Source organism: Mus caroli, unplaced genomic scaffold, assembly GCF_978045245.1.
Source record: "Mus caroli unplaced genomic scaffold, Mus_caroli_1 scaffold_7, whole genome shotgun sequence".
In the NCBI taxonomy this organism is placed as follows: Eukaryota; Metazoa; Chordata; class Mammalia; order Rodentia; family Muridae; genus Mus; species Mus caroli.
In genome coordinates, this window is record NW_028227262.1 from 95,290,109 (window position 1) to 95,307,348 (window position 17,240).

General features: G+C 43.1%; 1 protein-coding gene across 1 annotated transcript in view; it reads right to left on the reverse strand.

Annotated features, from left to right (window-relative positions):
* Nucleotides 1–10,892: 10,892 nt before the first annotated feature.
* The window catches only part of Creb5 (cAMP responsive element binding protein 5), a 124,848-nt gene continuing 118,500 nt past the window's right edge, over nt 10,893–17,240 (reverse strand). Inside the window, exons 6-7 of the mRNA XM_021164793.2 lie at nt 16,270–16,378; nt 10,893–15,332 (exon numbers count right to left, since the gene is read on the reverse strand). Of these exons, the coding sequence (XP_021020452.1) occupies nt 15,169–15,332; nt 16,270–16,378 (273 nt within the window). The 3' untranslated portion in view covers nt 10,893–15,168. The remainder of the gene's footprint in view (nt 15,333–16,269; nt 16,379–17,240) is intronic.

Consider the following 17,240-nt stretch of genomic DNA (forward strand, 5'->3'; position numbering starts at 1 on the left):
GTTTGCATACAAAAAGGGAACTCAAATGCATCTTATAAGTGAATACTTGGAAAGGGAGTAGAAATCCATCCATTAGCTGAAAGAGCTGAACATAGTGCAGGATGAATAAGAGATGCTGTGCTCATTAAGTGCTTTGTAAACTGAAACTGTAAGCTAACAAGAATGAAGCGAAATGGCCCAATGGCAGAGCTAGAGCTAGTTTTTACACCTTAAAATGAACCAAGCATCACCATGGGTGCCTCTGCCGAGGAATCGCCAGCATCTTTGTAGATGTATTGTGTCTGTGCTGCATGCCAATAAACATCTCAGTATTTCCCACTGCTTAGATTCATCCCGGGGAAATATGTTTTATCTTTCTTGTCTTCTTGGATGAGTGCATGCATGTGTGTGAGAGGTTATATGTCGATGCACATGCTGGTTGTGGGGAGACACATGCACACAGAGAGTCAAAGTTATCTTTATCATCTTCCATTTTAGACACAGGCTTTCTCACCTCACCTTGAGCTCACACTGTGCCACTATTCAGCGGCCATCGAGTCAGCACCCAGCATCTTCCTTGTCTCTGCCTCTCTAGTATTGGGATTATAGGCACATCCTACCACACTGGCTTTTACATGGATGCTAGCGATAATTTGAGTCCTCAGAATTGTGTGGAGGGCCTTTATACCAATCAAGTCATCTTTCTAGTCCATCTACCGGAGTCTTTATGTCTAAAATATATTATTGTTGTTTTTGTTTGCTGTGCTGGCAATTAAGCCCTGTCAAGCAAGTATTCTATCGCTGGTATATTTCTATCTAGTGTTCTACATTGTAACCCTGCCTTTTCCTTGGATATTTAAACAGTAAGAAGTCTCATTTTTGCCTCTGACTGTGAGTATAAGAGCCATGATGTAAGAAGTCAGGAACTCTTGTCGTATATTCTAGTTCTTCTAGGGAAGTTCCTCAATTCCTTGCCCTGATCTGCCTTCCTGATGGGTCAACCTGACCCTACACACACTTCCTGGTGGGTCAACCTGACCCTACATGGCATTGGTGCTTTTCAGATCCTAGTCACCCTGCGAGCTTCAGTGGCTTACTGGCTCTCCCTCCTAGTGTGGAATGTTTGAGGTGGAGCCTATGAGCCTGCATTTCTACAGCTTCCCGGGCAAGATGATGCTGAGGTTACCCAGACCACACTTAGAGAACCAATGAGCTTCCTGCTTCCTGTTGTTCTCCGGACCATTCACTTTCTTGCTTAATAATACACATGAGTGTGAGGGTGCTGTCAAGTGTTCCATAAACACTATAATGACTTGACATTTCTTATGGGTTATCTCTGCTTGGCTTTCCCTTCCTTCCTTCCTTTCTTTCTTCCTATTATTTACTCTGGTTATAAGTCATTCTGCTGTGACCATTCTGTATGATGAATTTAGTGATTTCTAAGGTGACTTAGGCACTTTAAGTAATCCAATGAATATCACGGGGGGGGGGGCTTTTCTTTCTTTCATGAGAAAAAGAAAAGAAAAATGAAATTTGCTTCAGTTTACTGTGAATCACAACATTATCTGTTCTTTACTAGAAAGGAAAATCTCCCAGGATCCACAGATGTCCTTGCATCAAGTAAACAACAGAAAAATACAGCCTTAAATACTGAATTCTCCTGCCAAGAAAGGGGCTATTCAAAAGTGTGAGAAGTTGCAATTTTATACACACACACACACACACACACACACCTTTGAAAATACACAATGGATAGGAGCACTGTCTTCCTTGATGGAGACTGGAGGCTGACTTTAGGAGAGCAACATGACTGGATGGAAGGAAGGTCGGAGGCTCACACTGGGGAGCCGGTGGGAAGGGAGCTGAACTGGAAATCAGCAGTGGATACAGTTTTGCTGAAGGGGTGAAACCTGGTTCTGCCTCAGTGAGCGTCTGTGGCCTTCTCTCACACCCTGCTTCCATCTCTATTACTCCATCCACATGACTAAGGCTCTGAATCATAACCACATGCCAGGGAAGCTCTCTAGCTGGGGGTGGGCAGGGGCAGAGTGTGTGTGTGTGTGTGTCAGGGGTGGCGGATGACCTGAGAGTTTATTCAATGTCATTAAGTTTAAACTTGGGCTCAAGAGTCAACAGTTCTAATCAGCTCCCGAGTGACACCTATGCGGCTCATTTACAATCACTGATGGCCAGGCCAAGCCCCACAGGTATGCACCTGTATAGCGGCCACTTAAGGAGAGGCATGGTTAGTGAAACCAACCATGCAGGACAGCTTCCACAGGCATGCCTAGTACAGTCACCTGTGCAGGACTGGGGAGGGTCCTCAAGATGCCTACTGCCACTTTCTGGTCCTTATTGCATCTTATCTCCCAGCATCCCACCAGTGTTTAGTTGGCCATGTCCCTGCTGCTGCCTATGAAGCTGGCGGCTTTCTGTTTTCCTGCCTTTGATCTAAGTGGTCCTGAAGCCGATGTAGAGGTGACTCAGCCGATCTCTGCTAAGCTGATTTTCAGATCCCTAGTAGACTTTTCTCTTGAGCTAAACTGTTCATCTATCTTTGATTTTCAGAGAATCTCATAACTCTGTGTGTGTGTGCGTGTGTGTGTGTGTGCGTGTGTGTGCGTGTGCGTGTGTGTGTGTGTGTGTGTGCGTGCGTGTGTGTGTGTGTGCGTGTGTGTGCGTGTGTGTGTGTGTGTGCGCGTGTGTGTGTGTGCGTGTGTGTGTGCGTGCGTGTGTGTGTGTGTGCGTGCGTGTGTGTGTGTGTGTGTGTACTAATGTCAATTATTCTCTAGCTCCCCTCCTTAAATTTGGGTAGGAAGATGAACTATGGTCAGAGATCACCATAGCTGCCTTGGAATTAATTATCCCTGCTGTGGCTGCTAGGTAGTCTCTCTGCCTAAGGGACAGAAGATTTCTTCCCTTGCATAATTTCAGTCCTTCTTAGTGCCTGATATGATTTCTAACTCAGTGACAGACGGCCAGAGTGAGTGGCTCAATAAATTTTTATTGAACACCTTGTATGTTCAAAGCCCTCATGAGGACAGTAGTCTGGATTTTCAAGTTGATTATAACTCTGGAGAAAAATAAGTCGGACAAAAGGAGAATCCATTTATATGAAACTGAAATAATGTCCCACTAGCGTTGACCCATAGATGATAATGTGCTCTTACCCATTAGTGATGGCTCCACAGCAGGCAGGGTGGGCAGGCACAGTTTCTCTTGGTTCTCTGAGAACTTCCAAACTCAGCACTGATGTTAGACAAACACAGATGTGGCTCCCACAGAATTTGCAATTGTCCTGAATTGCTCCTTTCGCGCGTCAGACAGTCCTACTCAGTGACTATGTTTACTGGTTGGCATGGAGGAAATGTAAATCACTTAGTTTGCATGTGTACATTACTTTTCTCATAGCTGTGACAAAATGCCTCTCAGAGGTCATTTAGGAAAGATTTATTTGGGGCTCCTGGCTTCAGGGGTGCTATCAATCACCTGGAGAAGGCAATGTCAAGTGATGGTGTCCAGCAGAAGCCTGTGGGTAGGACGGTGAAGAAGCAGATATGCCATGGGCTAAGATGCTCAAAGACCTTTCTTCAGTGACCCAGCCACGTGCCACAGCCTCCCCAGACAACAACCAGCTGCGGGCCACGAGTTCAAATCTAAGAGCCTTCAGGAAACATTTTATATCTAAACTTTATCCGCATGCTTTCCCGCTCTGTAACTCTGACTTCGTAAGCGCCGTGCAGGTGTGCATACTACATCATCTTGAGTGAAGAGTGTAGTTGTCCTGATTTTGCACGCACAGTAACTGACACCTTTAGAGGATGATTGTTGGGTATTACACTCAGTGAGTGGCAGAGCCAGCATTCAGACCCAGGAAGGCTGATTCTGCTCATCATACTTTCTGGAAGCTTATGGAGTTTGTGCATTTAAAGAATGTTTGTTAAAGCATTAGGGTTTTTGTTGTTTTGATGTTGTTTTGATGTTGTTGTTGTTATTGTTTTAATTGTCCCTGGTGAATTTGTGCAATACTTTACTCTTCGGAAGAACTCTAAAATAGTTTAAAAACTAAACACAACTAAATGGCTTTGGGAGCTTGGTTGTAGAAAACTCTTTAATGTGATTCTAAATATTTTAATCTCTTATTAGTTAATGCCATTTTGATTTAATCAAGGGCATCCCCGAAACAATAGAGCAAGAACCATCATTCCATCATTAATGTTTAATGCCAAAGGTTTGTACTAGGAGACTGTTGTGGAAATCTGATCTTCCAGAACACAGTCCCCTAGACTTCTAAGAAGGCTGTTCACACAGAGGCACAAAGTAGCCCTGTGACCAGACATCAGGAATGGTTTTCTCTGAATGCACTAAAACCATCCTTATGTGAAGTGTTTCGCTTATCTTTGAGGTTTGAAAAAATGTCCTTCTTCTCTTGATCTTATTTTGTTTTACAAGAGAATTTTTTTTTTCTTTTTAAAGAGACGCCGTTTCGCTGGTTGTAGTATATTCAGTTTGTTGGGCCAATAGAGAAACCAACTGAAACATTTGGCCTAGTCATCTGGAGTCTGGGCCTTGCCTTGGTGAGTCATTTAACAGCCTCGGGCCTCTGACTCCTTGCTGCAGAAGGGGAAAGTGCGGCTTGCGCTCCCTGCAGGTTGTTACTGCTTCTGAGTCCCTCTAGCTCACTAGCACATGATCTCTTAGGCCTGTTTCACAGAAGCAATGTCCCTTCCCTGTTCCTTAGTCAAACCAGGCCAGTTGCTGTTTTCAAGAAACAAAACAAAAACAAGCAAAGGAAAACAAATCAAGAGCTTAATGACGTGGGAGTGACCTTGCTCCTGCAAACTCCAGTGTCTGATCAGCCAGCATCAGGGATCTGGGTCCTACCACCCCCTCTCTCCCTCTGCCTGAGCTAGAGATGGAATCCAGGACCTTAGCTATGTTAGGCAAGTGCTCTGCCATTGAGTTACCCTGTAACCTTTCTCAACTCACTTTTCCTTCTTTTTTTTTTCAGAAGTAGTTCCGAGCCCTTGTCAGAGTAGGAGGTCCAGGAGCATCCGTTGTGCATGGGTGTCATCCCGACCAATGACTTCACACACTGTCCTTACCCCTCTGGCTCTAGATAGCCAAACCTCCTTTAGTCAAACATATGTGACAGCTTTCAGGTGATAGCTTCTTCAGATTCTTGATAGACAACACAACTATGCTCACATAGATTGGTGACTAATATCACTAAAGTAGCATGACTACTATTTAAAAGTCGTGAATGCAACGAACTCTTATTCTAGCACTTCTTATGACAAATGTAATACAAACTCAGCGTGATAATGTGAATGTGTTTCAAGTCCAGTCAAAATGTTCAAATCTGTGTGTCTAAGTCATGGGAAAGCTTTGACTTCCAAAGTACAGTGAGCTGCAGCAGCTTGGAAGTGGCACTCCCAATGTCAGAGACATGGAAGACATTGGCCCTGTATCCCTGACTTCCCTCACCTCATACTTCAGTCTTTGCAGTCTCCTTTTAGGACACCTGCTATGAGGATCCCTCCCTCAGGGACATCAGCCTCCTGTTCCTATGCATGGCTGTGAGCTTGTACATAAGTGTCACATATCCCAAGCTGACAGAGGGGACCAGGTGATTCTCCCATGCTCACTTCCTAAACAGGCCACAGAGTCTATCGGACACATCACCGGACACCAGTTTATTTAAATGAACTCAGATAAAGCATGCTTATAGCTATAAAATGCATGTCAGAAGGAAGGTTCTAGATGCATGAGAAATGCACAGCTATACCCTGTAGACCACATCAACAGCCCATCAGTTGGGAATCTAACCCTGGCCTAAGCTAGCATTCTGGGCTTGTCTCCCATGATGCCAGCCTCTGGTTAAGGTAAGATTTTTCAAATGACCTGTTCTGGTCACTGAAACCTAGATAAGATTCGCAAGGACAAGAGTTGTTCTTTGTTTTCCTGGTAGAAAAGGACTAAGAAGGGCATCCTTGACCCTGATTCTCCCCTTTGCTGTCTGGACTGTGTGCAGGCCCTAGAATCCCAGTAGTTCTTTGTGAGGAGACAGGGAGGTCTCAAGCACCTGAGAGTGCCCGGGAGCATCCCAGAGCTGCCCGAGAGCATCCCAGAGCTGACTAGGAGCATCGCAGAGCTTTTGGCACTCACATGAACTTTCAGAGTCAGCACCAAGGACTTTTATTATGTAAGAAAACCATAAACCAGTGGTGTCTGCAGAATTCCTTAAGACATTGTGTATGTGTATGCACTACACTTTCATCGTCTTTCTCCTTCTCACAACGACTGATCTTCCTCCTCCCTCCTAGTCCTCCTGCCCCTTTCAAGTGTTGTTTCTTTACAGACCCTATGAAGCTCATGAAGGTTGCTCACAGGAAGGTCGATGAGTGGATATTAACAGGGAAGACATGTTACATGGCAGGTGTGTAGGCGCCTACCAGTGGCTACACCAATGAAGAATCTGTTTTTAGCTTTCCCTAGCAACCATTAATTGTATGTATATAATTCCCAGGAAGGGAAGGGGCCTCACGAACTCCTCTGAGATGCCTTGCTTTTGTTTTGCCTGTCTTAATCTCTCTCTCTCTCTCTCTCAATCCTCATTCTTCTTCTCCCCCTCTTCCTCCTTCTCCTTTTTTTTTAGTTTGTTTTGATTTTCATTTTTCATTTCTTTGTTGTTTTCTGAGAGGGAGAGAGAATGTGGGGAGGATCTAGGAAGAATTGCATAAAAATTAATGTGTGGTGTTTTTTTTTAAAAGAGATTGTTTTTCTGTTCTTATCTTTGAGGATATTAGTCCTGCATCCTCAGGAATGCTTATGAGATTGTAAGAAAAAACCTTTCTTGGAAAGTATATGTATAAAATCATTTCAAAGCAAAAGAATGGAAAATCATTATAGCACTTGAGAATACAATATCCTTTATATGAGAGCTGATATCTGTGCTTTGGATATCAAGGCCCGTAAGCTGAGCCATGACATAGAAAAACATATAGCTGCATAAAATTATTTTAATCTTTTAAAAAAGATTTATTTTATGTAATGAGTGTTTTTGCCTGGATGTATGTACACAAGCCTCTTATGTCCCTTGTGCCCTCTGAGCTGGAGTCACAGACAGATGCAAGACACCATGTACGTGCAGGGAACTGAACCCAGGTCCTCTGCAAGAGCAGCAAGTGCTCTTAACTGCTGAGTCACCTCTCCAGCCCTGCCTTTAATCTTCACTAAATGCTCTGTTTCAGCCCCGTGCTTTTAATACAACAAGGACTCGTCCTTCATTCACTCATGCGTGCATTCATTTGATAAACAGATGTTAACATCTGCCTTGCACATGATGGTGTGCTGCTGTTCTCCCTGAACTTCAACCTCATGGTGTGCTTTACAGTTGGGAGACTTGATTTCTACAAGGTACTTACAGAAATATCAGTGGCTTTCACTAAGTCACCTTTTCCCCACCTCTGCATTCCCTTTTGGAAAATCCTTCTTTATCTCCAGAAGTCAGAGGTTCAAGCCCTCATCACCCAGCTTCCCAAAACAGGTCTGATAAGGAGAACCACTGGTCCGGTGTGTGCAACCAGGTTCTCTCTCCTGGGGAACAGGGATTAAAAAATGCAAGCATCATGAGCTGCTTGTTGGGGGGTGGGGGTGGGGTGGGGAAGGGAGGGTTTGCATTGGAAGACTGAGTGTGCCCCTGAGTGAGGTCATCTGAAATGCTGGAGTCATAGAACCAACGGAATGAGCAGACAAAGCGGGGCACATAGAAAGAGGTCCAGACACAGTGCACAGTGAGAACACGCGTCCATAGACACCCACGGAACCAGATAGTCCTGTCTTCCCAGTGGCCTCCTGATGAGAACTGATATGTAGCTCGGCTGGATGCTGTGAGACACCTTTCACGTCTGTCCAATAACTCTTTTATCACTTGAGCCTTCCTGGCAGGGCTCCACCTCTTTAAGTAAACCTACGCAGCCTAAGAGGAAAATCAAGATCAAAGCTGACAAACCAGGTTTGCACAACAATGCTCCACTTAAGATAATGCAAATGAGCTCCTAATGGGTTATGGAAATGCAATATGAACTGTTAGTTTTCTAGCCAGAAGAGAACAGAGTGAAACTTATAAGTGGACTAAGTTCTTCCCTCTGACTCACGTGGAGAACAAGTCAGCAGCAGTTCCTGTCCTGAGAACATGCAAGCAGGAGTGACCCACGGCCAGTCTTTCAGAGCCTAGAGGGTCTGCACTGCAGGAATATTGGTTTCAAAGGGTTAATGGAAAAATTCTGGCAGCCTCTTCAGTTCGGTCTCCCATAGGTCTAAGGAGATATAGTATAGTATGGGGAGACCAGGTAAGAGGAAAGAAAATTATTTTAAAAGTTACTAAAACAGTAAAAGCCATGGGTAAGAAGGAGGGGAGGAGGGAGCCATCTAGAATACTTCAAGAGGCTGTTGCCATACCCAGAGAGAGGCCAAGTGAAGAACTTCCCTTTGGCCAACAGTGGCTTCTCGTTCTTCAAGATAACCGCAGCTTGAACTGTGGACATTTGGTATTAAGATCTGCAAAGCTCCACCCTCTTTTGTGAAGTACAGGTGTGGTCACGCCAGTAAGAATCTGTTACACAGCTTTCTCAGCTGAGAAGCGGGATGGAGAAGGGAGGCATGCAGAGACACTCTGAGGGAGAGATCCTCACTCAGGTGTCCCTACACAACAGTGATCTTTGGGATGGGAACCTTGGTATACCGGGAAGTACTAAGACTCTGGGAAGAATGAATGCCATTATCTACAAGCCCAGATTCCATCAGACAAAGGTTACACACATTCTTTGCATTTGAGTGCTTTATTATATTGGAATTGCAGTGATATTATTAACATTTGTACAAATGCACAAAATCTTGTCTCTTCTTGCTAGAAAGAGAAGTAAAAATCTGACCTAGTCGAACAGTCTTAATGAACTCATTGTCCACTGGTAACAATAAATGTGTTCACAATGCAACAAAAAGCTAAACAGAAAATTAAACACATTAAAATGCTGCAGCAATATTTACACTTATGACATATGCACCCCCCCTAGGTTTTATTTCTCCTTCCAGTTGGAAGGTGGTTGCTTTACAGACAGACACACAAACACAAAGGCTTTGCTGTTTACAAGGACAAACAACCCCAAGTCCAGAACTTAAAGTGACGGCACCTTTTTTTTTTGGGGGGGGGGGACTTTTTCAGTCAACATTTACTTTACACAGTGCTAAACTTTTTTTCTACTATATTTTTGGACAATTTTTCTACTCCAATTGTCCCACAACATTGTGTTTGAATAGAGCCATGATTTTGGGGCCTTTTCAGAAGATCCCAAGTGTTGTATACTCTCTATGGGGGACATTCCAGGCTTGCTTGCTTATTTATTTATTTATTTATTTATTTATTTATTTATTTATTTATCGCTTAGAGACAGTCCTTAAAGGCAGTTTCTCTGTGAGGCAGATGAGATTAGCAAAGCTCTTGGAAGGGAAGGGGTGGGCAGGTCTTCTTGCCAGAAGCTCCTTGGGGGGGGGGAGGGGTTCCTTTCTCTTAACTCCCTGCCCTGGGGCACCACTACTTTCTCTTGGAATCTTGATTCTCTAAAGGCAGTGTGGGCACTGTAAAGGAGCAAATGAGAATCTACTACACTGACTGTGTGGAAGATTCTAATGATGTATTTAAAGCTAATTTATTCAGGTCCCACATTTTCCACCTTGAGGCAAAATGACTTTATGTTTTAAAAAATTCCTGTAAAGTTCTCAGATATAAACCCCAAGGTAGAACCTTCAATGGCTTAGGAAGAACTTCCTAGGTCCTGTATTCTGATGAGCTAGATCCTTTAACTTGGTTTAAATATAGCAGTTGATTATTGATTCCTTTCTGATGATAGGCTTGGAAAGGCATCAAGAGGACCACTTAATGGTATTAATGTTTGAAAAAATGCTGGCAATTTGGCTTTACCCTCTCTTCAGTTTGCAGTTAAATAGGTTTTTCTTTGTCAAAAAATAGATGATTTATAAGGAAAAAAATATATAAACACTCTTTAAGCAATTTGGCTACAAGCATTATATCACTGAAAAGTTCCACAAGGAATGGCAAGAGACTTTGAGCACATGGACACATTTCTATTGTCACAACACGACGAACGAGGCTGATTTCAAAAGTTCTATGTGTTTTGGTATCAGATGTCTACTTGTAAGTTTATTGCTCCTGTGTTCTCTGATCCGTCCTTAGACTGTAATTATAAAACAGAGGTGCTGTCTTTAATCACCCTACAAGGCAACATTGTATATTTGAGACATGGGAATGGGAGGACAGGGCCACTGTCGATTCAGCAGCCTTACCAAGACTATGGCTAGGAAAACAGTGAAGTGTGCATCGTGGCACACGAGAGGATAAGTCTCCTGGCTTGTTCAGGACACTTTGGTTTGGAGGATGAGATAGAAAACTTAAGTGTAGCTTTGCTGAGACCTCATTGCCTCATTGCATGGTGCAACCATTTTTCAAAACCATGCTAGGAAGAAAGAGATCAAGGGGACAAACCATTTCATGTATTGGCTCTTCTTGGCATTCTTTAGCACGCTTCACAAGGCTGTGAGGACTAGCAATGAGTGTGCACACATAAACTGGGCGTACATGCCCTGGAAGGCTTTTGAAAGGGTGCAGCCGAGAGTCTTCAACAGACAGTTGTAAAGGGCCCAGGCAAGATGAAGGTCAAGGAAAAGGGCATAGGAACAGGAAGGGATCAAAGAGGTAAAGTGCAACTTTAAAATATAAATTATTTTTAAAGGCAGAAAAGAGGTTCTAAATCCCCGCTGTCACATAGGCACGGGTTTATCCCGGGAAGGCGCTTCCCTTTCGCTTCTGATACAATGGGGGTAGGGGTGGGGGTGGGGTGGGGTGGAGCTTAAAAGCTTAAAGCTGCTGCACACAGTTCATTCGCTGTTTGGGAGGGGCCAGGCAGCTCCAGAGAGCTGAGTGGTGCTGGGTGCTCTTGGAGATGGGTGTGCAGTGAAGAGAAGCCAGGAGGAAGGCATTTTATGGGTAAAAGAAAATCCAAAGCCGCTCAGGTTCCCATCACTGATGCCCTTTAGTTGAATTTGCTTTCTAAATGAAAGAGCTTACGTGAAAAAAAAAATGAAAAGAAGAAATACATTTTTTAAAAAAAACTTTCTCAGAAGGTAATTAACTAAGAACTCACAGAGCAGTAAACAAGCCTCAAAAGATGCACAAAGATCTGCGCGCGGGCTTCCAGCAAATGACAAGAAGAGCCACCCAAGACCCTGAAAAAATGGCACCCTAACTAGGGCAGGTTATTAGGGACTAACATTTTCAAGACACATAGAGCCTACAGAAGAATACTGTTCAAATGGAATGTTTAAAATAACATTTATTAATAAATATCTTATACATTCTAAATTAATAGATTCCTGTTCAAATTTTGCTTTGGTCCTTGAATCCCACTGTACATACATACATATATATTTTCTTAGATGGTTTTGCTCAAAAGGAAGGACATCCTATTCTAGCTGAAAGGCTAGTTTTATAGCAGTTACTGGTGCTTAAAAATAAGCCCAGCTAAGGGCTGTTTTGTTTTTTAATTGAAGCTGGTTTATGATTCTAATGGCAAAGTCTAGGCCACTATAATCTGCTTTCCTAGAAGGCAACAGTTACTGGAACATACCCCACTGACACCTCTCTTGGAATACCCACTGCATTTTATTAATTGATTAGACAAGTTCCACGGAGCACTGGCTGAGCAAGTCACGGAGCACTGGCTGAGCAAGATTGGGGAATCTTTATGATACACACCGCAACAGCACACACACTATCGGTCACCCACAGGCTATTTTAATATGGCAACTCGCATATGTTGACATGCGGTAAAGAGATGACGAGGGTCACCAGCACCAGTAGACCATAGCTAACTCCATATCTAGCTTTGAGATTAGAACACTCATCCGGGGCTGGGACTTTGAGTCTGCCTATCCCAGCATCGAAGATTGAGAAAGGTGTTTCTAAGAAGCATTAATGTGCCATGTCTTTTTCCCAGTGAGTGGGGATGTGCACTAAGTTTCCAGCCCTCAGCATGTTAGGCAGGGAGGTACTGGAGAAGTGCCCAGGAGGCTGGCAGGGACTTCAGAAGCAGATCCTGTGATAATGGAGCCACACAGGAGTAAGAGAGGCAGTGTTACTTGAATTTTCTTTCCTTCCTTGGATGGGGGTCCTCTGAAGGCTGTTACCACTGACTCCTGAAAGTCTGTATGGCTGACACTGGTAACTGGATGGGAGAAGACAATGGAAAGGAATTAGAGAGATGCTCTCCTCGAGTCGCTGGTGTGTGGCAGTCAGTGCAAGGGTTGTTTCAGGCAGGCTCTGAGATCTGGTCAAGGATGGACCTTTCTGTGGAATCTTGACTAGGGATAAACCAGGAATTAGATTTTCCCCAGAAGTTTTTCTCGACTGACAGCGAGCTGGCACCCTCACCGACTCTATCCATACTGCAAACAAACACACCTAAAGGGCCTGCCCATAACAAGAAGGCAGTTTATCCTAATTATATGTTGAGAAAGGTTTGCTGTGTGTGGTGGCTTGCCTACTTAGCATAAAAAACAGACATAATTGAGCTATAAATAATGCACATCAGTCAAGCTGTCGAGTCTCTGAATTAAGAAAACCCAGGCAAGTTCTTAACTGCAAAGGCTGTCCCTGGAACGGCTAAGTACTTCAGTTGAGAGGTGGGAAAGACATAAACTGAAAATCATCATTTTAGTGGCGGGTCACTCCCTGGATGTTATATTACTAGTGGATTAAAAATTCATTTCTTCAAGTGCTATACATGCAGGCAGGAGGGAAAGGTCCTGTTTACCCAAAGCAAGTGTCAGATAGAAGCCACAAGCTCTGCCACTCTAGCTTGCCCCTTCTGTTTTGAAGGAAGCAGAGCACCGACCTGATCTAAGGAAGGAATTTTACAGAAAACGACCTTTGATTTCAAACCAGAGCTATGAATGTTGAGTTCTTTCAAATCTAAGACTTACACGTTTCTTAGCAAGCCAGTTAGGTTAAACCATTTTGTTACTGCTGGAATTAAGGGAAAACAAAACAAAACAAAACAATATTAACTCAGTATTTAAAATACTTGAAAATACTTTCCTAAAATACAATAGAAATTTCTGTTTGCTCCATCTTCTTTCTTCCCTTTTCATTTTTCTTTTCCCTCTTTTTATTTTTTTTTAATTTCTTTTTGATTCTTAGGCCATATATTCTTATGCTTTACTGAATAGCCAAACATGTCTCTCAAAAAGCACAGCATACATGAAAAATTATTGATAAATATTGATTTTTTTAAAAGTAAGTTATTAGATAAAACTGAAACTAGTTATAAAAGTCATGCTCAGAGCCCTCATATTTTCTTTTTTTTCCTCTAAAATAGAATTTTTTTAAACTATAGTGAGCGAAGAAGTGCATCCTTCCTTTACAGAACTCTTATAAAAGTGATGGCTTTTGTAAAATACTGTTCTTTTAAAACCTATACTGTTCATAAACACACACACACTCACACACATACACTCAGGCACACACACCCATGTGCACACACACACATAGGTTAGGAGGTGAATTATTTGGGCAGAGATGAAACACCAGCATATGCCCAGACTGCTAGTGAGAAACATTAGCCCCTATTATTTGTGAAACACGATAGTAAAACACCAGCAGAGTAGAATGGCTTGTTTCAAGGAGGCACAACTGTGGTTTGGGTTTGATCTGCTTTCCGTAATGGGCAAGTCCGTGGACATTGCTGAAAATATAAATCAGAACTATTCAGATGAGCGCACCAGCCTGGCCACCTCCATGGGACTCGGTCAGCAGCCAAGGAATCTGAGTGTTCTGGCAGACTGCGAGTACCCTGAGAAACGCTGGCCTGGCCTCGCTTTCTCTCTGTTTCTCCAAGAGTGAGTTTGCTTTTGCCCACCAGAACAGCAGAGCTGGTTCCCTAGGCTTAAGAAAAATAATAATAATAAATCTTAGGTTATTAGCAGCTGATGATTGAACAATGTAATCTGTGTAGTGAACAGAGCCCTTCTGAACTATTATATAGTGCATGGATTTTTTTACATTATAGACAGGCCATAGAAGCGAGCTGTAATTCGAGGGTGTGATGTTAGAGCCCACATCCTTATTTGAATTTTCACAGTTGGAGCTTACGAAGTCCCTTTCCCTAGTGTCTCCACAGCTGGCATTCAACAGTGCTTCACCTATAACCAAACCACCTTTTATTTGCTCTGGTTATTAAAAACATTAAATCAGGCACATTAAACATCTCCTGGTTGCTATTTTGTGAAAGGCAAAAATTGAATGAACTCCAGCTGTGGGTTAAATGTGGCTAGGTCCACAGTTCCCAGATTTGCCTTTTCTTGTCTTTAAACATTATTTTCTCTTTTTACATGCAAAGCTAAAGGGGAGAAAAGGAAACAGAAGAAAAGTCAAAACAAAGAGTAAGCAAGGGATCCGGGGAAAGGAAAATGAGATGGATATTGGACATCTGCGAAAGTAGAAAAAAGAGAGGAAGGAGGGGGCCTGAGATGCTTGGTGGCTTTCATGGGATATGGATGGACCATAATTTATTTTTTTCTAGCAAGAGAAAAAAATTATTCAGGAAGGCCCATGTGTTTATCTGAGATTCTGGTGACATCACAGCACAAACTCAACATGAGTTATGACATCATGAGCTTTCCCACCCAGTTACTGTGTGGATCCATCTCGCTTGACATCTAAGCATACCTCATTTTGGCTAAAAGCTGTAGTTGAACAAGATTCATTGTTCCAGGCAAAGGGTTGGGCTGGTAAGAATGAAACCATGGCTATATACAGGAAAGGTTCCGTTTATAAACAAGAAACTGGTACCAGAAAATCGCAGAGAAGCACCAGCGTGCTCCCCAAGCTGATAGATATTCATTGCATATCTCCCTTTTTTTTCTTATATAACTAAGTATAAAAGACAACATTTCCATAATAACTATAAAAATGAAAGCCAGTCTTTGAAGGGCTGAGGCGTCTTCCAGGTCTGAGATAATTCTAAAAAAAAAAAAAAAAAAAAAATGCCCCTTTGAGAAAGGATGTACGGCATGCTACAGCTCTTCTCAAAGACCAGGTTTGACCGATGCCTTTTAAAGAATAGGATTCAGGTCTGTTCTGTGAGTTGTGAGCTGACTGAGGGTGGAGCTCCCCACGACCTCGCTGACCGATGAGGATGTAGTGATGGTGTTGTGTTGGATAACTTGCTGCTGAGAGCATGCTGGCACAGGGCTCGCAGGAGGGCTGCTCTCTGGACCTAGGAGGAAACACAGACACACATACACAAATATAGCTCTTTCTTGGGGGAGCTCCACAGGAATAGGTAGAAATGCTATTAGACATTAAACTGCGTATGGAGGAGCTTCATACATTTCCTTCTGGAAGGGAAGGCCAAAGCTTCATTTTAAACTGAGGTCGCCAAGCTAAGCCTCCCAGGCTCATAGCTATGGGAAAAGCCAGACTTTCCCCATCAGTAAGATGACCCCCGTAAAATGTGTTTGATCAAGCCTTGGGGGGTGTGAATTCCCCCGTCTTATATTTTCAGGTAGCCATTCGTATTATTAAATGTGGAAAAATACTCACATGTGGTGGGAGAATCTGTGTTGCTCAATCTAAAAAATTATTTGAAAACAAATTCACCTTCAGCCATGATTCATTGTTCCTCCTGCCTTCCCTGATTCACCTAGCATTTAGTCTACTGCCATTGTAAGTACAGAAAGTGGAGCCAGAGAGGAAGGGACCCCCACACGGTTTGCTGAAAACAGGGTGGGGGGGGGAAGCCCAGGAGCTTTGCAGCCTGGTGAGCAACATGCAGCATCTCCTGAGAAACTAGAGGCAAGTGATACACCCAGAGATGTCTCTCAACTCCCAGGAGGATCCTCTCAGGAGGATGAACAGGCCTCTAGTAACTGGACCCCTACAGACTCATTTCTGGCTACAAAGCAGGAATTTGGTAATGTGCTGCCAGGGAGAGTAAGGCCAGACCTTAGTGTGGGGGGGGGGAGGGGTGCTGGGCATGGTTTTGGAAAGAGGTCAGGAAAGATGGCTCCCCCTGGCAGAAGCATCTATAATCTCTTAGTCATTCCCAAGTATCTGTCTGGGTGTGCAGCCTGTGCTGTATTTTTCCCTTATAATAAAAATTCAGGGCAAAATGAGAGGCGAGTTTTCTTCTAAGGAATAAAAACGTGACTTACTTAAATACCCTTGGGATTCTTTCTGCATGGCTGTTATCGGACAGTCTTTATGTGTTAACAACAACTGCTTCAGCTGGGCCACCTCATTTTTCAACATGGACACTTCATTCTGGGAAGACATAGTAACATTTTGTTGAGAAGACCAAAGAATTAGCAAGCACAAAGTCCCATCATCTGCTTTCAACCGCAGAGTTATCAAGCTTTACTACTGACTGTGTTCAAATGACATTCAGAACGTTACTTAGAGGGATTGATCCGAATTCTGTAGTTTCCCTTCCATTTGGCCCTCTTATTGTATGGGTCTTTTGAAGAGACCAAAGTTTAACTCAAGAACTGAACCCCTACATAAAAAGCAGACCATACCCTTTAAGTGACGGGCTCTGGAACCAGATTATATAGCTGAGCTCCCCATGCTGCACTGACCATGTGACATGAGATAGATGTGGCCATGTATTATCTAACATGATTAGGTTAACCTTCACCAACCTCATTTATAGCATTTAGAAGATGGAGTTAGAAATGGTACAATGTACAGTGAAGTTGGTGACACCCACGGTACAAACGTACATAAGTAGACATCGTCTAGAGAAGAAAATTCCTAGAAGTCTAGAAGTTACTTGAAAAAATGAAGCTGTTTCTTTAATGAATATCTCCCACTTGCAAATGCATTTGGAACACTGGATAAACTGCACCCCGAATAGCATTGCTAATAAAGTAACAAATGTCTCATCTGCAAAAGCTTTCCCCATTATCCTTCAAACCACAAAATAATGATAATAGTGAGAAATTCTCCTAAAGATGAATAAATCACTTAATGGTACAGGAAAATGCTCTTAAATCTGCGAGCATTCAGGAAGGCAAACAGTACCTCCCACTTCCCAGCCAGGATGATTGATAGGTAGCCAGCCATGGTTTGAAGTGACTTTTGGCAAGTAAGGACAACTTTATTTTACAGGGAAATTCACATCAGC